This window comes from Thunnus maccoyii, chromosome 19 (genome assembly GCF_910596095.1).
Source record: "Thunnus maccoyii chromosome 19, fThuMac1.1, whole genome shotgun sequence".
In the NCBI taxonomy this organism is placed as follows: domain Eukaryota; kingdom Metazoa; phylum Chordata; class Actinopteri; order Scombriformes; family Scombridae; genus Thunnus; species Thunnus maccoyii.
This window is the reverse complement of record NC_056551.1, coordinates 6,359,118-6,375,905: the sequence shown is the minus strand read 5'-3', so window position 1 is coordinate 6,375,905 and position 16,788 is coordinate 6,359,118. Positions and strand designations below refer to the sequence as shown.

Genomic DNA, 16,788 nt, shown 5'->3' with positions numbered 1-16,788 from the left:
CTTCTGGCATAGAGAGTAAAGGGGGGCGCTTGGCTGTGATTGCCTGAGTACAAAGATGTTACTAGGACGAGGGGAGGACATTTCTCTTCGTCTGATAACGTTAAAAGCAAAGTTAGATTTTTCAGTCGGCTTCCTGACTCATTTTAAGAAAGATGAGAGAAAAAGAGAGAGAGAGAGAGCTGAGAGCACCAGCGAGCGAGAGAGAGCAGCTGTGGTTGAGTGAGCTAGAGAGTGAATGAAGAGAGGGAGCGGTGGTAACGAGAAAGCTGGTGAATCAGATCAATGAAATGTTATTTACTGATTGTTTCACAGCAGTTACGTTCTAGAGCACAAACACGCCCACTTACTCTACTCAACCCTGCAGCGGTGCACTGCAACACCTGGTTTGGTCTGAATACGCCTGACATGTGCGCACCCCGAATGACAGGCACACAGAGAGAGCCGGTGAAAACAGATATATTTATTTATTATTACATACATGTATTATGGATTTTTTGACAGCCCACCAGGATTTGTCCCAGTAGCTCGATGGCCAGTACATACTGGCTGTAACCTTCTGATGCGACTGTAAAACAGTGGATAAACTGTTAGCATCACACAACCCCCACAAAATGACTTTTTTTTTTTTTTTTTTTCCATTATCAGAATTTGACCCATTTGGTCCGATAACATTTGTAAAGTCTAGAAGAGCTGCATGATTAATGGCCAAACAGCCAGCACGGGAATATTGCACCTGAGATTTAAAAACTCTGTGTACTGTGAAATACGGAGAGATTTATCTGGTGGTGATAGGCTTAATCAGCACTGTGTGAACTCGTTTGGCAAGGGTTTGAATGTAACGGACATTCATTTATATGTAAAGGTTCTGCACTGCAGGTTTAAATGAAAAATGTACACATCTGAACTGAGCCTAACTCTTAGCTTTTATTTAAAAGGTGCTTGATCATCTCCTTTAGGTGCTGCTGATGACTCTACCTTCTGCCTTTATCCTTAAATAGCAACATCATGTTACACAGACTGCCTTCTCTGAAAAACTAATTGCCAAAAATCTACAGGAAGTCAAGCCTTCTCATGGAGGCCATTAATGTTGAAATCATCTTTGTAAGAGCCCCAATGAGGATGAAATTAGCAGGATTCTCAGTGTGAGCTCAGCTGCAGTCTGAATCCATATAAAGCCTTGAAGGACATCAAATCCCACCTGGAAGGTTGGCATGTGGTATCATTGCAGAGAATCAAAAAAGCACAATAAACACAGCCGACAATACGAGGAGAGTATTCAACAAATTGTAGACAACTGCATGTTAAGAATACTGGGTTAAAAAGACGTTAGAAACAACCTTATGGTGATATTATTTGAATTAGTAAGATGTTCCTATTATTTTTCTTGTATTATCTTCCTCATTTACCTGTATTGTGACAATTCTTGGCAGTGGCTGTCGAGTATTGGCTCCTCCTTCAATGGCAATACCCAGGGTGCTGGCACTCTTTGCCACCCTCACTAGTGTAGATGTGGGCTCCAACAGCCCTGGCTAAAGGGAGGGAGAGAGAGAATGGTACAAATCATAACATAAGAACATCATTTATACATGTTTTAAAAAACCTGAATATATTCATAACATTACACAACCTCCCATTGTCTGCTTTCACTTTGTGCCACTATGCATACATACATTTTCCTGCCTTTATTTATTCCAAGAAGCACTTAATGCTCAAGAGTCTTTTCAATAATTTACACTTTCATAAAGGTCCTGACTATATGTAATACACGTACATATTCGGTCCTGGTAATATATTCATGAATGAGCAATCATGTTAAACAGCTTCACAAACCAAAGGACAAAAGAAATATTTTTTTAACCACTTCACTCATTTTTAACAACATCTAAGTTGTAATTGTTTTCTCTTTAGTCAGTTTTATGTCAGCTCTTGTAAAGCTTCTGTTCCACTAGCTTCTGTACCTCAGTGGAGCTTTTGTCTCTATGAATTTAACAAAGTTGAATTTAAAAAGTTGAACTGAATTTAAATGACTATTTGAAAGCATCTTGGTGGTGTAGTGAATCGGACACATGCCATATAACTGCAGCGTCCCGGTTGCATCATTTCTGCACCATTAAGTTAATGTCCTGTAAAAATCAAAAAAGCAGTATGGCTAAAAATCTCTGTTTCCTTTCACGTTACTGAGTCATTTGATCATTTTCAACCTGGAAAACCCCATGATGAGAAAACTCAACTACAGGCTGCAGAAGCTAGTAGAACAGAAGCTAGATAACAGATGAGGCTCACAAACCAGTTAACTTACTGTCACTTCAGCCTTCTCCAAAACATGTTAAGTGACATGCAAAATTTTCTTCAGTGACTCTGGACCAAATTTACATACTTGCCCGCAACCCACAATTTGGCACCAGCTTGGTGTATGTTCTGAGTGACATAAGGATGACTAGAGTATAAAAAATACACAACTGTCTTTAAGTTTGTTCATCAGAGTTTCTATGAGCATATCATTTTGCTCTTTCCAGCACACTCTTGTTTGACAGTCATGCAGGAACAGAATTTAAATCCCTTGCTCCATGGCAATAAAATGCATTTCCATTATCCATTTAGCCTCCACTTTTCCAGCCTAATAACTCTCATCTAAAACAGACATTGACCCTCACAGCCCTCTCATCATAAACAATCAGGCTATTCCATCCTTACTTGTTACTCCTTCCATCAATCAATAAGAACCAGAGAGCGATTTCAGAGTTTCATTACGCTACACTGCAGTGGGTGATGAAATAAATGATGGAACATTTGGCTGAATGAATGACATGACTGAGAAATAAACAAATGAGTGAAACAAAGACAACAGTCTGTGAGAAAACAGAGGGAGGAGAGAAGAGATCACTATTAGGATTGAGAACAGATTCTGGAGGAGGATTAGCAATAAAGCAATAAAGTCCATCAACTCTCGGCTATTTCAGCTGATGCACACATTTGTACTTCTATACTTATGAGGACCCAATGACAATTATGCATTCTCTACCTCCCAAATCCATAAACCTGATTCTAACCTTGGCCCTAAAATAAAGTCTTAGCCCTCAGAAATCCTTTAGAGGGAGTGAGGTATGGATAAAATGTCAAAACAGGCTCTCATTTTCCTAAATATTGTCCTCACTTTGCAAAAATCTCTCTATTTTCCCAAAATATTCCCCACTTTCTTAAAATGTCCTAACCTCCTAAAAATGTCCTCACTTACAACATATGTTCTTACTTTCCAAAAAGGTCTTCAATTTTCAAAAAAATGTCCTTACTTTCTCTCAGGGTCTAAAACTCAAATTGGTCCTCACAAAGACAGAAATACAACAGCACACACACCTTAATTAATTAAATACATTTCATATTCCCCACAGTTTAACAATTAATCCACTCATCCATCCATGTTTGGCTCACAGCTGTTCCAAATCACTCCCTCACCGGTTTGGAGGGGTTGTCCCCCCCGCCCCCCTGGGTGTCTTGGGGGTGGCGTGTGCGTGTGGAATGGGAGCTGCTGTCTTTGCTGAAATGTCCTGACTCAGCTATGTCCACCCCGCTGTCCTCACTGAGAGTCTGGCCGCTGTCTGACAGCTGAGACAGGGCGCCACCTGAGGGAGAGCAGGCAGACTGGATATCAGCGGTTTATTCTCCCGCTGTAAATAACCTGCAAACATTGTTCCTTTATAATGTCAATGAACACATTGTTTGGTCTTTAAATCTTAATGTGTGAAAGTACTCAAACACTTCTATATCTGTTGGTTTTACTCTTTTACTTATCAAGATGTGAAACTACACAGAAAAAAAAACCCTTTCTCAATCAGCACTGGAAGATTTTTACATTTGTTCTGAAGAAAATATGATTTTAAGACTTAATACAAGATTAAAAGCTTATTAAGATTAGTGGTGTTTTTGCACACAGTCGCGATCGCACAGAGTGTTCTGGGTAATTGCTCATTTAAGCACATTACGCCCAAGTAAACATGTACTTGGAGAGATTATACACTTGACATTTATATGCAACTTCAGACAGAGACAATCATCAAGCCTCAGCATCTGGCCAGTGTTAGGAAATGAATCCAAACTGCAGTATCTGATCTGAATGTTTCACAATCAAGAAAGATACAGCAAATACTTCTGAAGATGTCAGGTGTAAAATCTTTGAAAAGGTTTGTGTACCAATTAATAATTCATAACTTTGGATTATTATATGCACAAATACAGGGTTTTTTTTCTGTCCTGAGATATGTACAATATGTGTATTTCAGGTTTTGGCTGTTGAACGTACCTTTGTGATACCTTTGACATACTTTAAATATATTTTATGAAACTTTTTTTTGTTCTGTTCATTTGTATGCACAAACCTCTAATTAAAGAGGACACTAATAATCAAAATCTTTATGTTAACTTAATACATGTTGGGTCTGTACATTTTACCTCCTGTGCCCTACTTTCCTCACCTCGAGCTTGGGGCAGGGGCCGCACCTCATTGACGTCGGGCTCTGCGTTGGGCCTGTGAACCTCCACTGTAACAAACTGTTGTTTAGTGCCAGGAGAGGAGGTGGCGGAGGCTTTGGACATAGACACTGGCTTAAGGGGCAGAGCGGGAGGCGGAGGAGGAGCAGGGAGTGGAGGCGGAGGCGGAGGCGAGGGGGACGGGGCTGCAGGTTTGGTGCCTCTGCCGGGAGACTGGACCCTGGGGAAAGGGCCGATGTTGTGCTGGGAGACCATGGACAACTGAGCGGCGGTTATTTGTTCTTTCTTGGAAGGTGCTGAGGTTTCTCTCTTTCGGATGGGGGCGTAGTCCCGAGAAGGGTCCCTGGGATGCTCTCGTTTGTGGTGTAGCGAGGGTGAAGCGGGGGGGTGTCCTGGGTCTTTGCTGTGGTTGTGGGAGGTCGGGGCTGTGAAGTACAAGCCTGAGTGGGAAGATTCGGATGAGGGGCATTTGTTGTGCTGGTCTTGTCTACTTGGGCGCCTCTGCCCCCCTGGTGGGGGCGGAGGCTTGAAGGAGGGGGGAGATTCAGCTGTGGTGGACTGTACATCATCCTGAAGTGAGAGGATATTGTCATCATCATTGATTAGGGGTGTAACAATGTACTGTGGCAGAATGTACCACGATAAAAAATGTGACCATTTGCATCACGGAGCTGAAAAACTGAAAGCAGTATTAACTAAATCTGATCAGTTCTGACTCTTAGAAGGTGCTTGTTATTTTGTCTGCATAAATTAAATGCCGGGTGCAATTGCATTTCGCCCATTAACACTGTAAGTGTCAGAGGTTTCAACTAATGACTCAAAATGTTCACAAGCGTTAAGTCTTAAAAGAAAAAGGTCCTATAAAATCAGTTTGTGTGAAGATGTGTGAACATTTTGTGAATGTTACTCAAGCCAAGACATTTACTCTTTATCTGCATGAGGACTTCAAGGCATTGTATAATCTTCATTTTAATTCTATGTAGATAAAAATGTGCTGAGGTGGTTCAATCATGTTACAAAATCCCCCCCCCCCCATCTTTTCTCACTTACCACTAGTTGTATGTAGTTTGGGTTTTATCTATACATATGCATATATCTGAGATTTCTGCTGCTACACCAATACAGTGGAGGTGAATGGAGTTTAATTTGTGGTGGTCACAGCATTTTGGAAAGACATGTTGATATTGAATGTTTTAAATGTCTTTTTTTCATTGGAGGTAAATGAGAAAATATACTTTTGGTAATTTGGAGGAAATTACCCTTTGAGACATTCTATTATTTACATTTTTCACTAAAACCTGGAAGAAAAAACTTGAAACTAAGAAAGATAAAAATGTGCAGACTTTGTACATTCACAGTTTGTTTAAATTCCAACTTTGTTAAAAATATCAAGAGTGAATAAAACCGTGAAGCGTGTATTGCACCAAAAAATTAGCTGACTGTATTGTTACACCCCTAAGAGAGGATGTATATTAAAAAACAAAGTTTAAAGCCGGTGTTTGTATTGTTTCTTCATGATTATCACCAATTTCCACTCATTCTCTCACTCACACAACTGTATTAGACACCTGTTTAACCATGCCACCAGTTTAAGTGACAATAATAGTTGACCTGAAGATGTTCAACACATCCAAACCTGGTTATACGTGTCGGTTCTTGCCAATTAGATTCCGCTGGTATCCTGCGTTTCTAGGTAAGAGTGCTTGAACACAAATTGAACAGTGGAATGAACAACACTGAGACATGAATGGCTCGCCAGTGTATGGAGTAAGACATAAAATGAGCATAAAAGAAAGTTTACAAAAGAAAAGTAAGGTATGATTTGAGTGGCACTCAGCCTTGGGCGATGGCAAACTAAAACTTTTCTCCTTGACCTCTTTATTTTCACCCGCTGTTCAGAATAACAGATGAGACCTCTTGATATCTCTTGTTGCTTTGGAAATTGTGCAGTCTTTTTTAAACCCCATCACGCAGAGATGGAGAGGTAGGAAGAGGCCTGAACAGGCCGGGGGGCATATAGTGCTCAGCGTCTACTCTCCTCTTCCCATACAACAAAAAAGAAGAAAGACTACACCAGCACTTACGCTGACAAACCTCAACTTCTCTTTCTTTCTCTGGTTCTTATTTGGTGTAAACATTTGTTCCACTCCACCTTAGTCTACAATATAAAGCCTGCGGGTCAGCTTGTCTCAAGTACCTCAATCCTTCCCTACCTCGTCTCCCCTCCTCTTTTTTTTCTATTTTCTTCCCACCCCTCCTCACTTCTCCCCTGTGCCGTATCCATCTTTATCAGGCCAGAGCCGGGCTGTGCCTGCCTTTCTGCCTGCCGGGCTCACCAGAGAGATGTCGGTCAGAAGCGTGTTCAGGCTCTCCGGAGGATCCTCCTGATTACTCTCCACCACGCTGTCGTTCTGAGAGATGGAGGAAAGAAACAGAGGAGGAGGGACACCAGGTGCAAAAGTAAAAGAGAAAGAGGGGAGAGAGATGAGAAGACAGCAAAGACAGAAAAACAGAGAGGGAGGAGGAAGAAGAGAGGGATTTAAAGTGAGAGGGAGAAATCTTTGGAGCAGATGTTAAACAAAGATGTGAGTTTATCCCAAAACAAATGCCAAATTAGATTTGGTGGATGTTCCACCTCTCCTAGAAAAAAGGACAGACGTAAATATCTGTTTGGATTTGCTTGCCAACCTCAAAGTCTATAAGGAAGGCAAGCAAATAAGACATGCTCACACACGCACCTATCATGTGTTCTTCCACAAGCAAAACACACATGCTGTGTAATCGATAAAGAACCATCAGCTCAGTTCAAAGCAGGATTTGGCAGCTCAATTCCACCGGCATGGTGGAGAGAAGGTAATTTGCGGCAGATCTGTGAGTGATTTCAGAGCAGAGGAGCTGAGTTCAGAGAAACGTTGCCCTTCATTTAACTCTGCCACTAAACCAAAACAAAAGCCCCATCAATTCAGCTTAATTACCCGTCGTTGCTGCACAGGGAGCACTTACAGACAATTTATTTATCACAAGAGTCAATCGACTTTCTACATGCGGAGACGCAGCTCTGCAGTGTAAGCAGTCAGACCACGCTGTGTTTGTGTATGTATGATCGTCTTCATCCACATTTACAATCCGAAGACTGTGTGTGTGTGTGTGTGTGGAAGCATGTGTGTCTCAGCCTACTCAGGAATCATATTATGCAATTAAGCAGAACAAGGCTCACAACCAATGCCAACATCCAGTGTAAATACAGGAGGTAGTGTCATGTTTACATAGTGGTGGTGAAAAATAACAGTATAGATATGGATGGGCATGTTGCACTGCTGGGATCAGACAGCACAATATCAGCTCAATTCATCAATGTGATGAATTGGAAGGTAACTTTTGGGTTTGGGGCACAAAAATTTGTAGGAATGACATTGTCGAACTTGAGACACCATGGTTGTTGATATTCCTGATTCTGGAGGTCTGCCCCTGGGCCTGTATCACAAAGCCACATTAGCAGGTCAGCCAGGTATCTTTGGGCTTAACTCAAGTTCTCTGGTATCACAAAGTTGGCTCACTTTTACTTTGGATAAATGGGGATAAATCACCATGGTAACTTATGCTGAACAGCTAACCTGCTCTGGAGCAGGTTAACATCAGAGGATCGGATCACAACATGTCAACACCCCGAACACTGACCATTCAGATTACTGGATAAAAGGAGTCATCATTCCTACAGAATCCCGAAATAGACAAAAGTCCTGATTTTACAATAAAGTGACAAGTAAAAAAGAGGAATATATATATTTATATGTCAGTAGAAACATTTTATTGTTCCAGGCTTTCTATTTTATTTAAAACAGAGCTTCTAACAAACAGAGAGATCGTTTATGACACTAAACACATAATGATAATTTTCGCTGCATTTTAATTGTGCAAAGTAGATTTTATCCCCAGAGTGGCAGCTGACAGTGTGGATGATTTTACACTCTGATTCCATCACTGCAGCTCAGAATAACATGAGACAACTGTGTGATGATAACTGGAAATAATCCACACACTGTTAATTGGCTCCCATGATTATAAATACAACATTTGGGTCAGATAGACCTCATCAGTCATTAATTACTTCTCCACTCTTTGCTTTGGAAGCAGAAACAGTCTGGCAATTTTTTATGTGACATATTAAGAATGGTTTCTTCATCATCCAACTAAACAGCAAAAAATACTCACTCTACACTTAAATCATATATAATAATACATACATACATTTTAAGCCTTAGCCTACTTTTAAAATTTGGAAATTATTTCTAGTGTTTCTACATCTTCTTATTCTGTTTGACAGGCTGTTGTTTACATTTCACTTGGTTGATTATGACTTTTTGCTGTCCCTAAAACAGAATTTTTCCACAGGTAGCTTACTTGGTTTAAATATTTCATCTCATGTCATATGAAGTACTTCATTCATGGTTCTGATGATGTTGCTCGTAATTAACAACCCTGCCTCTTTCACATGAACGTGCTTGTAGCTGGAGAGGAAAACCGAGTTGACTGAGCTAGTTGATATCCAGCTTGTGCTATTGGTTTTCCAAGATGGCCAATGTAAAGCTCAGTGAAGCCAGCTCACCCAAAGACAGCCTCAAAGAAGCCTCTTGTTTGCCCTTATTGACAGACTACAACGTATAATTGGTCATACATATAGTCTGACACGTCTCTCGGCTTTGTCACGGCAGGAAGGAGCGCCATGATCACCTTAACTCACATGGTGAGCATTTTTAAAGAAGAAATTGTGCAGTCTGAACCGGTGCGGCTTGACCGAACATGGCGAGTTAGACTGACCTTGTAACTCTGATTCATTTTGCATGAGAAGCAGTGAATGACTCAAGATTATCATGACGGGATCATAGCTGCCGAGGCTTATTAATTTACTGCTCGAATAAAACACATGACCCTACACTGCAACAATAGGAAGCAATTGTGATAACAAACATTATTGATCTGCCCGCAGAAGGTGTTTATGGCACTTGGTGGCCTTATAGTGATTAGTCAAGGCAACATTTAGATTTTAAATAGAGCCCTGTTAAAAATATGTAAGATGCAATGTGATCCAGAAAGTAGAGTTTGGATAGTAGATCCATGAGGTTGTATTTGATCTGATTTGTTTTTTCTGACCCGTCTCCACATGACAGTATGAATAATCTATTTTTAAATTGACATGGAATGTTAAAAAACAGCTGTTTAATATTCTTCAAGCTGCAACTATGTTTGTGTCTATCTCCATAATATGTGTATGTGTGTGTGTGTGTGTGTGTGTGTGTGTGTGTGTGCATGTGTGTGCGTGTGTTTGCATTGGTATGCAGTTGACAATATACCTGGCTTTGAGTGTGGTTCAGAAATCCAGTGTTTTCATCCTCCCAAACCCACCCAGCTCTCTAATCTGCTTTGCACAGCAGTGGTAGCAGTCACCCATGGGTCCAAAACAACACAAATAGACACACACAGACACACGGGAAGAATACAGACCACACAAACACACACACACACACACTCACACATGTAAATGCCGCTTCTCGGTGGGGAGAGCAGAAAGGCAGAGAAAACCCATGTGAGGCATCTGAATGAGAAGGACTATTTGTGGAAAAATCTGCAGACGGTCAACAGCTTATCTCCACTGTCAGCTTAGACACTGTGTGTACGCGTGTGGGGGTTTTTTGTATGTGTAATCAGTTGTCACTTGGATACTGACACATTTAATACATACTGGCACATTTGTGTTCAAGCTTTTGGGACATGCTGTATGTACACTGAACTGAACTACCGATGTGAGTAGAAAAATTAAAACAAAAGAAAACACATCACACAAATAAACATTTAAAAAGTGAGAGTTGGCTGTGCTTCATTGTATTTCTCTGAAGGGCCTGGAACGCATGGCTGGTATAAAGGTTTTACTCTGAGGAAAAGCTACAGCATGTCTCACAGTATATTAGGCTCACTAAGTAAAAAGTATCTGCCAAAAGAATGTTATATAATGTGTCCATCCACCTGTTTTTATGCATACTTTCAGTGTGCACATGAAAAAAACAGGGTGAAAACGCCGCAGCCACAGGGCCTTATTGCATGTCACCTTCCCCTTCATCACTATAGTGGCTGATAAAAAAGAAAATCACACAAAAAAGCATACACACAAAAAACAAAACACAAATCCATCTCGGGTAAGGATAGCATTAAGATGTATCAGAGTTGGGGATTGTATGAATTTTATTAAGTAGGGAAGACGGAGGGTTGGAAAAGGGAGAGGATTATGTATTTTTTTTGTTTTTACTGAAGGGAGGGAAGTCAAACAATTTTGGGGAGAGTGTGGGAGGGTTTTAACCTTCTCCTGTCCCAGATTTATATTGAGATTTCATCCATCCATTGTGAGATGTATTGTAAAAAGATCAAGTGGTTTGTGTATATCAAAAAGCTGGCTCTTTTGTGCACCATGGGTCACAAAGGTGCACTTGGCTATATGCAAAGGACAAGAAACTTGCCTCTGTATCAGGGCTTTATTTTCCACATCAAAATCAGATAGAAGGATTAATGTGTCAGGATTTGGATCTTTGTAGTTGTTAGTGATTGAACTGTGTCCCCATTTTCACGAGCCTACAGCGGCTCCCGTCTTCACTGCTGCATCACAGCAGAAAACAGAACTACAGTCAAGTAAAATGCATCATAAAAAGTTCCAGGTCAGCATCACACGCTGCCAACTTGTCCTACTAATGGGTGAATTTAGATGAAACATGCTGATCATTGCTGTTTACAGTGTGGAACGTTAATATCATCGGTTAATTAACGCATGTTTTCTTCAGTACACGGTGATGTGAACACACACACTTTATTATCTGTTCTTCAGCAGCTAACTGAACTGTTGCCTTCGATTACACACATCACCTGGTGCCTGAAATCAAATCGACGCACGCAGCTGTCTCTCTCTCTCTCTCTCTCTCTCCCGCACATCAGTGAGCAGTGGACTTTAAACATTTACCAACCTTGGTTAACAGATTTAAAGGTGTACTGTTTGGCACACCATATAATCCTGCGCACAGCTTTCTGTCTCTCCTCTGCACGTCCGCCAGCCTTGGACTAATTCCCAGCCGTTAATGCTTCTAATTATCACGCACGATCAGACATCTCATCTCAAACATATCAAACACAGCCATGATATCAGATCCAAATCATATTCATTTTTTATCATTTGGAATCTAGGTGAAGAGAAAATATCTTGGTGCTTAGGTCCATCAGCAGCCACTGGTGCTGATTAAGTCTTAATTATATCTTGTTACATCCCCTTGAATATAGTATATTTGCATATAAGGGAGTGATTGGGACACAGATTGATTCACGTTCCACTAAAAAAAACCCCAGATTTTCAGTTCAAAATAAGTTTATACCAATGTTCGTGGATTTCATGTCCACAAAAACCCAAACTCTGTTGTGTTTTCGTCTGCAAGAGGACACTGATCATCACTACAGTTTACAGGGATCTCTTTTGACGAGCATAGCTCAGAAAAGCTTTTGGTAATAGAAGGAATTTTTTTTATTCCAGCTTTTTCTTTATAAAACTCTCAAGGAGAGTTATTTTTGTGACCTTTTCTTCCTGTTTTCATGGCTGCAACCCTGATCTCCTCCACCGAAACAGCCAGACATCTCCTGTACAGCAATCATTACAACATAGACTATTGACAATTAATAGGACTGTAAAGAGACACGTCACTTCTTTATAAGAACTATACTTTTTGCTGCAACTATAGTATCTGTGGAGCAACACTTACTATAGTGTTGCTCAATCAAGGTAGAGAAAGAAAAAACAAGAGAGAAGAAAAACACTGCAAACAAATTCACTGCAAAACCACAAACCGGGGTGAGATTTGGAGTGTATGTTTGAGTGTCTGGTACACATCAGCCCACAGGGAACATAACATCTCCTTGTTCTAATGTCCTCTATGTGTGAGTTTGTGCTTAAAGGCATTCATCACTCCTACCTCCATCATATCTATCAGCCAGAGCAGCCTTTCCTGCACAGAGGGGGGGAAAGGGAAGGTTTTAGGGATGAGGTGGAGGTGAGGGGGTTATTGCGATGGAAGAAAAACACAGCCTATCAAATATCAACGGAGAGACTTTTCAGTCTCAACAGAAAGGCAGTGAAACATGTCATTGTTCAGCCCGACAAAGTCCGTGCCAGAACGGGATCTTTTCTACAGCAGAATCTGTTATAATCCATGGAAATGTATCACACAACCCCCCCTCTCTCTCTCACACACGCACACAGCCAAACAGAGAAGGAAACAATCACAAAAACTCTGCCTATCTCAGCTAACTCAAGTGCACACTAAATCAAGAAGAGCCAGATTATTTTCCAACTAGTAAACCTGGCGTACCCGTGCAGAGCTGAGGGTGGTGTTGGTCATGAAGCTGGCTGAAGACGAGGTCAGGGTGTCTGGGTACGACACCATGGACAGGGAGTCTGGTTGGAGCGCTGTGGCTCCAGCTGTGCCCTGCCGCGCCTTTAGTGCCTGGATTTCACGTCGCAGCACCAGCCCGTCGAAACGCTCCAGATCCTGCGGGGTGACCAGGCCTCGCACCTCCGACAACAGAGAGAACTGAGGGAGGAAGGTACAGTGGAGGGAGAAACAAGAGGGCACACGTATGATGAGATAGTCTGACTGAGACTCGAGTTCCCAGGCATGTTCATCAGTGGAAACTTCATTTAGTAACTTTTCTCTTCTTACAACATATGTGTATTTGGTTGTGTTGTCTGTGTTTGTGTGTCTATATGTTGCATGTTTGTTGTCAGATTGGTGAAGATATTTCCTTCATTTGATTGTCTTTTGCCTATATGCATGTGTTTTCTTTTGTTGCAGTGTGTTTGAGCTCTGAGGGCCACCATATTTAAACCTTCTTTCAAACTTAACTTTTAAACCTTATTTTAAATGCCGGTGTAGTCATCTGTAAACCAGATTAAAATCAACTGTGTTGCTCCCAACTTTCACCTCAATTTAAAGTCTGATCAACAGTAAACAGACAACTGCTGTAATTGGTTTAACTTCTAAAGCGTCTGGGTTTTTTAGATGAATTGAGCGAAATCAAAGCGATGACCAATGAGGAAAATGATTCTGAATGTTAATGTAACCAGTTAATACTCAAAAGCAAACTTTCTGGTGCAAATAACATTTGTCTGATCAAAAATCTTATGTATTTATGTAGGATTTCAACTAAGTTTCACTGAACCATGATTAACCCTTTTCTAAGTTCAGATTCATTCTGGTTGCACTTTTGTACAATTCAAAAAAACTAAACCAAAAACAACCCATATATTACAGAAATTGTATAGTAGCTCTAAATATAGTACAAGGCAACTGCAAAAGCTTTCAGCAGTGTACTTGGGAAATTGGAAATAAAATGCCTTTGATTTATTGTGTTTTTTTATAAGGTGAACTACTGCAGACTGTGAGTAGATCAAGAGACTTTTAATAGCCGAGGAGAAAAGAAAAACTAAACAGAAGTGTAAGCATCGGCAAAAAGCCTGGGAATTAATCTCCAATGGGCTGAGAAAACTTCAATTCAAACCTCACAGCAATCATACACACAGATTGTACAATAGTACAGATTCCTGCACAAAGAAAATATAGTTTCTTTTGATTTTGTTCTTTCATTTCTCAAACTGACAAAAGCCTCCTCGTCCCTCACCTTTGCGTGCGTGTTGAGCAGCTCGAACAGCGCCATGACCAGCTGCTCCACACCGATGTGTCCGTCCCGGTACTCCTCCACGTAGTAGCCCATAGTCTGCCGCTCCGACTCTGTCAGCAAGTGGCGTGCTTGCTCCTCCAGCATGGCCCGGGACTGGTTCACCAGGCTGGACAGGGTCACCTGTGAGCCCGCCACGCCTTTATAAAACCCAGGCTGGTGTAGATGGAGAAAGATGTTGAAATAAAAAAAGAGAAGAAATGGAGAAATTTGTTATTTGCACTGATTTATTTCTAAAATTGATTTGTATTTTTTTGTTAATCATGTTATTTATGTTTTAGGGTGATGGAGTGAGAAGGAAAGTTGAGACAAAGAAGTCAAGAACAGGTCATGGAGAGGAGTGGTGGCGGTGGCAGTAAAATGATGTTAAGGATGAGGAAGAAATAAAAGAAGATGACAGCAGATTAGAAAAGAATGAGGAGAAAAACATAAAGAGGAGGTTTTGGAGTGAGGAGAACGAGGGATTTTGGAGTAGGAGGGTGAGGAAGAATGGGAGAAATATGGGAGGAAATAAAGGGGGATGTGAGTAATGACGGCAGACAGAAATGAGTAAAATAGAAAGGAGTCGGATGGAAGAGATGAGAGGAGGGGGTTTGGGAAGATGGCAGGGAGATGTTAATCATGGCAGGAGGTGAAAACCGGAAGGAGGATGATGGTGGATGAAGGAGGAAGAGGTGATGGATAGCGAGGAGTGAGAGGCCTAGAAAAACCCAGAGGTGAAGGTGGAGCAGGAGGGGGGTTAAAGTGGAGACAAAGGCGTGAGACCAATCGGGGCAAGAATATAAATTACACCCACATACAATGAACCAGCCATCAGTCTTTTCATCCCAGATGTATAAATTATCATCCTACTTCCTACTTCCTGCTGTCCTACCATCATCCATTATCATTAATGCATTGTGGCGCTAACAGCACAGCTTGCTGCAGGACAGAAACTGTGTCGTTCACACATGTGGGTGACAGGTTTTTTTTTTTTGTTTTGTTTGCAGCTTTCAAATCTGTCCCCAATGTGCCAGCTGGCTTCCCTGCCAATCAGAAGGACGGCACTTCAAAAACTGATGAGCTGCCAATATCACTTCTCCGCTCCATATCTGCTCCGCTTTTCCCACTGCCTGTTTCTTCGCTTTTTCCTCAGTTATCTGTTCACTAGCATGCGGCTTTTCTTTAATTAACTCCTTAATCAAAGACACCACTTCAAAGTCACAGCTTCAGGGTCTGTGCCTTGCCTGCATTTGTATGAGACGGAAACAGGAGAAACAGGCCCGATGCTGTCCTCCCCCTCCTCCTCCTCCTCCTCTTCTCTCTGCCTTCACCTCATCCTAAAGTCTCGCCTGCACCGGTCCGTCTGTATTATCAGCAGTTGTTGTTCCAGTGTCCCGGTCTGAGCAGAGCCAACAACTGTTTAGTGCCCAAGGTGAACTCTGGCTCTACCCTGCCTGAATCTTAATCACTGCAATGCTTACCACCAGAATTTCTCTAAAGCATCAGTGTCCCGGTTACTCAACTCAAGGGTGCCGTGGAGTGAACCAACAGAACCACACAAGGTATCTGAACAGTCAGTATGTCTCTCGCTGTCATTTTAGAGGGCAAATTGGCACTTGAGAGAGCTAATGAAATCAGTCGTCACTCAACTGGAGTGGAACACCTGCAGTCTCCTGCTAATGAGGTCTGCTTAAGAAGGCGGTGCAGGAGGACAGAGAGGGGGCGATTTTACTGTAAGACCATGATTTTACAGGTAATGGACATCCGGTAACACTGGTCTGTTTGTTGGACACGTTCCATCTCTGAGGTCATTGTCTAGCTGGGTTTGTCAAATGCCAGATAAACTGACTGACCCTGTTATCACAGTGACCAGCAACAACAACTACTGCTGTCGGCATCCAATCAATAGAGAACAAATCAGATAAAGCTAGATCAAAAACTGGCCAAGTACAGAAGAGAAGCGCATCACAAGAGAAGAGCAGTCTTATCTCTGCTATAGCTTGACTTTATTTAACAATAGAAAGAGTAGAAAAAAGTGAGATAAAAGGAAAAAAAGAGAATTCTCAATAGATATGAGACTATTCTCCTCTCAAAACTATGTTTTGTTGTATCATACCTCCATTGATTTTAACATTAACTTATGGGAGACAAAACCCTGTGCACTTTAAAGCACTTCCACTGCACCACATTTAGCCTGTAAACATCGCTGACAATATCTCATCTAAGGGCTTTAATGCAAAGGCTCCCAGAAAAACCAAGCAAATGGCTGGCGGAAGAGGCCCACATGGTAGTTAGAGACCTCCTTGTACTAACAACCAAAAAGCTAATGGGATGACTAACCCTGCTGGGTTCAAGCAGGTTTCCAAAACAAACTTCCAGAATTGAAGGAGGAGAGTGACTCATAACATGCCATTAAAATCTAATTACTTTTGGGTTTTGGGACTGTTGATCCATAAGCAGTTTTAAGACACTTACACAAGCATCTGATTTTATACACATCACAACCCTCAAGAGACTAAACCTTAAAAAGAAAATACATAAGCAGTATTTAATGAAAAT

The 16,788-nt window shown here is 41.3% G+C and overlaps 1 protein-coding gene across 3 annotated transcripts in view; it reads right to left on the bottom strand.

Annotated features, from left to right (window-relative positions):
* The window catches only part of whrna (whirlin a), a 139,828-nt gene that overhangs the window by 12,104 nt on the left and 110,936 nt on the right, over positions 1-16,788 (bottom strand). For 2 of the 3 annotated variants that reach the window (XM_042394650.1, XM_042394647.1), the window contains exons 6-12: positions 14,191-14,403; positions 12,882-13,103; positions 12,486-12,518; positions 6,822-6,896; positions 4,470-5,055; positions 3,454-3,620; positions 1,407-1,529 (exon numbers count right to left, since the gene is read on the bottom strand). In XM_042394650.1, coding sequence (XP_042250584.1) covers positions 1,407-1,529; positions 3,454-3,620; positions 4,470-5,055; positions 6,822-6,896; positions 12,486-12,518; positions 12,882-13,103; positions 14,191-14,403 — 1,419 coding nt within the window. The remainder of the gene's footprint in view (positions 1-1,406; positions 1,530-3,453; positions 3,621-4,469; positions 5,056-6,821; positions 6,897-12,485; positions 12,519-12,881; positions 13,104-14,190; positions 14,404-16,788) is intronic. The other variant, XM_042394649.1, reaches the window with a different exon arrangement.